Source organism: Vicia villosa, linkage group LG3 (genome assembly GCF_029867415.1).
Source record: "Vicia villosa cultivar HV-30 ecotype Madison, WI linkage group LG3, Vvil1.0, whole genome shotgun sequence".
In the NCBI taxonomy this organism is placed as follows: Eukaryota; Viridiplantae; Streptophyta; class Magnoliopsida; order Fabales; family Fabaceae; genus Vicia; species Vicia villosa.
In genome coordinates, this window is record NC_081182.1 from 4143139 (window position 1) to 4152433 (window position 9295).

Genomic DNA, 9295 nt, shown 5'->3' on the forward strand with positions numbered 1-9295 from the left:
ACATGATAACAATTAGGTCTAATTCCCTTGATCTCAACCTTAGGACAATATAATTCATGATAAAATTAGGGTAGATCTTTCCCCTTAGTCTATTATTTTGCATAACATCCTCTCTTCTTAATAAAACTAAAAATTCTTTTCTTAATCAAAAACTGAAAATACTTAACCAAGTTTCAAACACTTTACAACTAAAGAAGAAATATTCAAGTACCTCTTGCCTAAGAGGACCACTTGAGGATTCTTCTAACACAAAAACCAACAAACTCTTTGCCTCGCCGAAATTTTATTTTAGGGCTAGTTATTTATTCTCTACCGCAGTGAAGGTCATGCATTATACTAGAGTGTGAACGTTAACGCCACCCATTAAAAAAAATAAACAAACAATAAGAAATTGTTGAGGAGAACTACATAACTCTGATTTCCCTATTGCACGTTAGGGATACGTAGGCACATGATTCGAATAATCTTGTCGAGTTCACTTATTTCTTTCTTTTTTCCCTTATTGCATGCATTCCCTTAGCAAGTAAGCATTAGGAAATACACCATTTGATTATAAACAACAAAAGTGAATCCCGTAGAGTACTACGGATGTGAGGGATGCTAATACCTTCCACTCGTGTAATAGACATCCGTACCCTTCTCTTGGTTGCGAGACCATCCTTTCCCTGTTTGAGGTTTGATGGCATTCCCTTTCCCCAATGGGATAAATATGTTTAGTGGAGACTTTGTTGTTTTTTCGCGGGAGCGAAATTATGGCTGGGTTTTCACAAGGTAGCCTCCTTTTCACATACCTTGGAGTCCCTCTTTTTAGAGGTATAGTAAAATCCTCTTATTTACAACCTATTGTAGACAAGGTTATTTCTAAACTTGCTGCTTGGAAAGGTTACGTTCTCTCCATGGATGGTAGAGCCTTGCTTCTAAAATCCATTGTTCATGGTATGCTTACTCACACCATGAAAATCTATTATTGGTCGACAACTTTGCTCAAGCATATGGAAAAATGCATAAGGAATTTTATCTGAACTGGTTCGGTGGATAAAAAGAAGCTAGTTCAAGTTGCTTGGAACAAGATGTGTAAACTTCTCTCTCATGGAGGGCTAGGTATCAGATCTTTAACCAAGCTTAATTAGGCTTGCAATCTCAAGTTGGCTTGGGATTTAATCACTTGTCAAAAGCAATGGGCCAACATTCTTAAAAGTAGAGTTTAGAAGGCTTATGGAATAATTACATATCATTTCTTCTCTTCTATTTGGCCCTCTATCAAAGATGATCATCAGTATATCATTAGCATTGATGTTTGGTATTTAGGCAATGGTGCTTGCATAAAATTCTGGTATGATCAATGGTGCGGGCCTCCACTTATTGTAGACACCTCTCTAGCTATTCTCCATTCCCATGAAATTTACGATTATGCTCAAGTTTCAGATTTTATTTCAAATGGGCAGTGGCATATTCCTAGCGGCTGGACTTCTCCGTTCCATTATCTCCAACAGTGGAACTTTCCCCTTATCAATCTGTTTGAGGGCGACCACATGTATTAGCCTCATAGTTTGTCTGATGATTTATCGCTCAATGAGGCTTACATTTTCAAAGCTCCTTCTACCTCTCAGCCTTGGACCAAATCTGTTTGGAGCCTTGACATCCCTCCTACAAATACAAGCATAGAGGTATGAGTTTTATGTCGATGTGCATTCTTTGTAAAATTCATGAAGGAAATACCAAACACTTTTTCTTTGTTTGCTCGTTTGCTTGTAAGATTGGAATAGGTTCTATAAATCTATTAATATCATTAATCACCCTTCTTCCTTGGAAGATTAGTGGGATATAGTTTCTACTAAATCCAAGCATTGCTCGATTGTTCTCAAGGCAACCATTATTTATATCATTTATTCCTTGTGGGAAGCTAGGAATTGGGATAGATTCAAAAATCAAACTCCTAACACTTAGGACACCATCCAAAAAATCATTAGTCATATTTTCTTGACTGGGAATAACACTACTGCTTCTTCTTCGGCTTCTACGGATGACTTCTGCATTCTTAAAATCTTCAACATCAAAATCGATTTTTTTCTTTCTGAAAAACTGATTATGTTATTTAAAAAAAATCGACTTTTATTATTTTTCAGAAAAAATCGACGTTTTTTATTTTCGAAAAAACCGATTGTATTTTTTTCGGAAAAATTGATATTTTGTTATTTTCAAATAATCGACTTTTCTAATTGATGGAAAAAAATCTTTTTTTTTTATTTTTGAAAAAAATGACTTTTCCTATTTTGAAAAAATGACTTTTTTAATTTAAAATAAAATCATCTTTTTTCCAGCAAAAATTGTCGTTTTTATTATCGAAAAAATCGACTTCTTTATTTTCGGAAAAAATTGATATTTTGTTATTTTAAAAAAAATTTGACTTTTCTTATTTTTTTTGGAAAAAATTGGCGTTTTTATTTTCAAAGAAATCTACTTCAATATTTTTATTTTCGGAAAAATTCAATTTTATTTTCTTCGGAAAAGTTGATTTTTTGTTACCTTTCTTTAATAGAAATCGACTTTTCTAACTTTTTAGAAAAAAAATCAACATTTTTTATTTTCGAAGAAATTGACTGCTTTATTATTCGTAAAAAATCGTTTTTATTTTCTTTTGAAAAATCAATTTTTCCTTATTTAAAAAACTTGAGTTTCCTAATTTTTTTCGAAAAAATCAATGTTTTTAGTTTCTAAAAATTGACTTCTCTATTTTTCGTAAAAAAAAAAAAAATCATTTTTTAATAAAAAAATCAGCATTTTTAATTGAAAAAGACTTTTATTTTAATAAAAATCAATTTAGAAACTAAAGTAATAAACGATTCGATTCAGGGTTAATTTGATATTGGTTAATCGCTTAACGGTTCAGTTTTAGAACCATTAATAAAATATAAGTTTGGTTCACTAACCATTAGTAATGGTTTGGTTATTTTAACTTCAATTTGGTACAATTCGACGGTTCAGTAAGGTTCATATTTTTTTAACAACCCTAGTCTCAACTTGATTTCTCTGAAAATATGTAATAAGGCTGGCCTGGCCAAGCTGCTAATATGGTGAATTGGAGAAAAAAAATTCTTTGCTAATATGGCAAGACCTCGGGCCCTTTTCACTCTTTTGATGACTTGCTATGAGAGGCTTCCAACTAAAGATAGAATGATGAGATTTGGATTGATAAAAGATGACAAATGCAACTTTTGTACAAACACGGAGAATCAAGATCATTTAATGTTCAACTGTGATGGTATTCAACCAATTTGGTAGAACATCTTCAACTAGATGAGCATCAGGCACACACCACAAGAATGGAAAAAGGAAATTATTTAGATCATGCAAGCTAGTAGAGGCAAGAATTGGAAAGCCAAGCTCCCAAAAAAGGCTTTTGCGGAAAAAGTCTATGCTTGTTGGAGATACATGAATGATAATATTTTTGGAAAAAATAAAAATATTACCACTATAGTTAAAAAGATCATAAATAGCATCACATATAGATCATAAACCCAACATGAGAATACATATAGCTTAGGGAATTTTTTATTCCACCACATGCTTTTCCAACGCACCATGCAAAATTCTAAAAAATTCTCCTCAAAATAGGAAATGCATCTGGCTTGTAATTTGGAGAGATGACAATATAATTATAGCATAAGGTAACCCAATTTCGAAAAATATACTTGACTTGGGCCGATTAGCAAAGAAATCAAGTCATTTATAGGGTCAGTATCATTAACGTCGTTATTACAATCTTTCTCAACCTAGTGAAGTAGGTCATCCGTTGGATCTTGATTGATGAGGGTCGACTTCGTGGAAAATCCACTTCAGGATTGTCGTTTCTTTGAAAATGAGTATATCTTCCTTCATGACTCCATATGCACATTGAAAACTGTTTGAGAGGTTCAAAACCCCACAATCTAAAGATTTTTTAAGTAAGTAACGTGGCGTGTCACATCTACTTTTTTTAGAGAAAATAAACAGCAGGACTAAAAGTGTGGAAGAAAATGTCTAGAAAGACCATTAATCATCGAAGGACATTTTTAAAAGAACTAAAACTGAATTATAGGATATTTATAAGGACCTATACATATTTAGCTTAATATTAAAATACAGGGGTCGATAATAGAAATTAATTTTAAAAGTTAAATTATATGATATTTATAAGGGCATAGACATATTTAACTTAATATTAAAATACACAGGTTGATAATTAAAATTAAGGCAAAATATCTTTTTTGGTCCCGTATGTCAATCTCGGAGTTTATTTTGGTCCCTTAACTTTAAAAAGTTCCATATTGGTCCCTTAACTCCTCCAAATGTGTCATTTTAGTCATTTTAGTCATATTAGCGATGGAGAAACTAAAAAATTGATTGCTAAATCAGTCAATAAGATGACAAAAAAGATTAAAATGACACCATTTGAAGAGTTAAGGGACCAATTTACAACTTTTTGAAGTTAAGGAACGAAAATGAATCCCGGAATTAACATACGCAACCAAAAAGACTTTTTTGCCTAAAATTAATTACCTGATTTGTTTATAAAAAGAAAATGGGACAAACAATAAAAACAATAATAAATCTATCAAGTAATTTTAATTAACTATATAATATTTTATTGTCCTTATTTTATTTTTATATTAAATGTATTTTTGATTTTTTTAATGATTTTTATGAAATTCAAAGAACTTGTAATTAAGCCTTTTCTTGGCTAAAGTACAATTTTGATCCTCAAATTTGTTTTATTTATCAAATTAGTTTCTATATTTTAAATTCAAACAGTTTTGGTCCCTCTATTTTAAATTCAAACTGTTTTAGTTCTCCTTTATATTTTTTTCATAGAAAATCAATGAATTTATATGGGATAATTTGTCATTTCACTAGTAACTTGTCATTTAAAAAATAAAAACATCATTAATTTAAAATTATCCCATATGAGGGGAATCAATTTCATAAATGAGATAAAATAAAAGAACAAAATTGTAACTAAGTTTTTTTTATTACAATTTATTATATAGTATTTTGTTGACCTTACAAATTTTTTTTATATCATAACAATTTTTATTGACTTTACTTGAAATGAAATCCTATTTTTTTCTTTCTTTTTAATATGACTATTTGAAAATACAATGATGTCATATTTTAAATAATTATTTCTTTTTTCTTAAAGATACTATTAAATTACTTTTTTTAATTTAATTTCTTTTGTCTTTTAGTTTCTTTCCTCTCCACTTCATCAAATAGTAAAGGATTAAATTATTTAGATTTAACTTAAAAGTATTAAATTAAATAAATATAATGTATGCTTAGTTTGTAGTTGGATCATTTAAAATAGATCTTAATGCGTAAAATTTATTATGCTTTTTAAAATTGATTTGTAATAAAACTTTTATATTTAACTATTCTATTAAAAACCGCGCATATCTTAGACATAAATTATATTTTTTGATATTTATAAATTATCAATTTTTTTAAAAAAAAATTATCTTGATTTAATTTTTCAAAGACTAAAAGCTATATTTAAATTTCTTAAGGAACTAAATTGAATATTTTGTTTGGACTAAATGTAAAATTGATATTCACTTTATATTTATTAGTAAATGATAAATATATAATAAATAAAAATAAAATAAATATTTTAATTTGAATTGCTAAGCTGTGTAGGAATGAAATTACGACAAGTATAAACTAAACAAAAAATAATACCGTACTCAATTCATCTAACACCTTATCATGCCAGCTAGAAAATTTCTCCAATTCGGTGAGAATCTATTTCCCTTACGAAAAGCACTCATCACATAAATAAATATTCGACGGTTCAAAGAACTTGCGTGGTTCACTATCGATTCCTTCGCATTAATTATACTCTAGAGTGGTAGGTAGTTGACAATATAAATGTCTCCTTCCCCACATTCTTTCTCACTCCGCGTAACCTACCTTCTACGCAATCAACCATGGGACACCAATCCAAACCTCAACCTCTTTGGGAAGGCAAACTCACCGTCCAGCTAACAACCATCTCTCCCGAACAAGCATGGCCAGCTTTAGAGGATTTCTGTAACCTCCACAAATGGATCCCAATAAATACATGTTACCACGTTGAAGGTGTTCAAGGACAACCCGGTTTAGTTCGATACTGTTCCTCAACCGTAAAAGCGGTTGTTGAGGATGCTGTGTCGGAGTCTGAGACGACAGTTAAGTGGGCGAAAGAGAAGCTGTTGATGATGGATCCTGTACAACGTTGTTTGTCGTATGAAGTTGTTGAGAACAACATGGGACTTGAGTCTTATGTGGCGACACTGAAAGTGGTTTCGGTGGAGGGTGATGGTGAAAGTGTTGGGTGTTTGATTGAGTGGGGGTTTGTTTGTGATCCGGTGGAAGGTGGGAGTTTGGAAGATTTTGAGTCTTATCTTGAGTACTGTCTTCGCTTCATGGCTAAGAAGATTGAGGTTGAATGCTCTGGAACTGCTGATGTTAGAACTTAGAATAAATTGGTTTTTTTTGTGTGTGTGTTTTATTGTCATCGTTTTGTGTGATGTAATATAATAAACTTAAGCTCTTTACTTTTTTTTATGTCTCGGATCACTTTTGAGCCGTTAGAAAGTTATCTTGAGAAATTAAAAATAATTTTGTTATTGTTGCTGCAGTATCCAAAACTTAAGGTGTAATGTGTAGGGTATGTTTGTTTTAAGTGAATTAGAGAAGAGTGAAGTTGGTGAGAAAGAAGTTGGTGAGAAATACCAAAATACCAAACTTCTCTTGTTTGGTTTGGGAAGAAGAAGGAAAGAGAGATTAATTTGATGTGGGTCCTATGTCTTTTAATTTATTTTCTTCTCTAAACTATGAAGAAAGAAGAAAGAAGTGGGTTATATTTAGAGAATTTTTTTCTGACCCTCTATCGGGGTAATTCCAGCAAAAATTTCTAAATATCTCTATTTCAAAAATGTATTTCTGAAGTAAATTTTTTTTTTAGATTTTTTGAAGTTCGAAAATGCATCTCCGAAATAAATTGGGATTTTAGTAAGATAATTTTTAACTTTAAAATTATTTAAGAAATTTTGAAAACTAAAATAATTTTATATAAGTTAGAATGTTTTTAATTTATATTTGTTTATAAAATGATTTTTTATAACTATAAAATTGTTTTTGAAAATTAGTTTATAAAATAATTTCTTTTATGTATCATAAAAAATAGAAAATAAATATCTTTATTATTATTATTATTATTAATTTTTTATATAAAATAAAATATTAATTTAAATATTTATTAAGTTAATATTATTATTATTATATCTTGATTATAATGATATATATTTAATAATATTTTTAATTAATACAATTAATTATACAATCATATTGATTCACCTTGATTTTAATTTTTTAATAATAATTATTTTTTCGGAAATGCATATCCTAAACATTTCAAGACCAAAAATTGAAATATTTCGGATATGTATCTCCAAAGACATCCCCTTTCTATAAAAAAGTTTATTAAAATTAGGGAGTCAATAGAAAAATTCTCTATATTTATAAATTCTCTTTATTGCCATTACTATTGTATGTAGGGCTGACAATGAACCAAACTAACTCGAAAATAGTTCGAAACTCGATTCGGAAATTAAATCGTTGAACTAGGTTCATGAACCAAATACGCTGAGTATGAGCTAAAAACTAAGTTCGTTAACTGTTTACGGTGATTTCCGGTAAACAACCGCTAGTCCTCCAAACTATAATAAATATGATTTGGTTACTCGCAGGATCGACTAGATTGATCCTAGGACACATAGTCAATTAGATTGTTATCAATATTCTTTAGAACCATGTTCATGATTCGTTGTCTTCGACAAATGTTATTCGATTAAAAACATACACTTTTTAGTGATGACTTGATTATATGTGATTATGACTTTAAAATGTAGACAACGCATATAACATAACATGCAATTCTGTTAAAAAGAATCTTAAAACATAAAACTGTTAAAGATCTTGAAAGTAAGTAACATGAAGATAAATAACATGAAAGTAAATAACATGAAAGTAAATAACATGAAAGTAAATAACATGAAAGTTAAAGATACAGTAATGTAAATGATAAGAAGTAAATAGAATGCAAGAATTTAAAGATATTCAAAGACGAAAAGCAATAAAAGATAATACTCATGTATTAAGATGGTGGTGTCATACGTACATTTTCTCAGCGAACTCGTTCTCGTTAACGCTTGATACTTGAGTAAATATGTGAGTGATTTGTACAAAATGAACACACGGAATTCTATCATGAAAACTCCTATTTATACTAGTTTCGACCATAACGGCCCTACGCTAATCTGCTGCCACGTTTCTCATAAGAACTTCCAGCGATGACATCTGTGAATAAGCAGTTACGTGACTATCTTCGAATTTCAAATCTTCCCGCCTGAGTCCATCTTCGACGCGTGGCAGTATGCTAATAAACACTTACTAACAAACACGCTAAATAATAATACTTAAGTAAATTTATAAATTTTGTCTAAGTCTTCGAGGATATATCCTTCCAATAGCTTTCAGTAGCCATCACCTTCATAAAACACTTAGACATTTCCTGCTATCGAAACATGGCCATCAGTAGCCATTTTATACTTCTCAGAGATGGTCATCAGTAACCACCTTGCCTTCGATTATGCACTCCTTCGAAGCACATATATTTGTTCAACGAAATCTTCAGCTAACAAATTGCCCCCAATAAATGCCTGTTTCGAAGATCAACAGAAATAGGCGTTTTTTGCCATCATAAGATTTCGTCTCTTATTAAGTTTTGATAGTTCCAAGACTACTGACTAAACGTCATAATCATTGATAATCTCTGTTTCCGAAACGTCTTGTCATTCTCAAAATGTCTTCTCATAACTTACATTCCCACGTCCTTGACCTTACTTCCTGATTATTACTCCTATATACTAGGAGTAAAGCTGAATCTCTCGACCGTCATTGGATTAAATCATCATTCGCCACGTGTCCTTTGGGTTTTACCCAAAAGATTTTAAAAAAGGGTTTCCGTTAAACCTTTAAATACTTTGGACTTGCACTCTTTTTACAACTTCTCATTCCTATTTCTCCGTCTTCTTCATCAAACAAAGGAACCAACATCTTCAAACTTTTCAAATCTGAATTTCTCAAAACTCATCCGATGGCTTCATCTTCCAACGTTCTTCAACCTGCTCTAAAGCTCCAATCCACCACAAGGTCTGGTGAAAACGAACATATTCCAAACCCTAACGTTGAAGAAGTTCGTGCTATTTACGCTTCC

At 30.7% G+C, this 9295-nt stretch overlaps 1 protein-coding gene across 1 annotated transcript; it reads left to right on the forward strand.

Annotated features, from left to right (window-relative positions):
- Positions 1 to 5873: 5873 nt before the first annotated feature.
- LOC131654781 (lachrymatory-factor synthase-like) lies at positions 5874 to 6705 on the forward strand. The gene has a single exon (XM_058924714.1). The coding sequence runs from the start codon at positions 5964 to 5966 to the stop codon at positions 6492 to 6494; it is 531 nt and encodes a 176-aa protein (XP_058780697.1). The 5' UTR covers positions 5874 to 5963; the 3' UTR covers positions 6495 to 6705.
- Positions 6706 to 9295: the final 2590 nt, after the last annotated feature.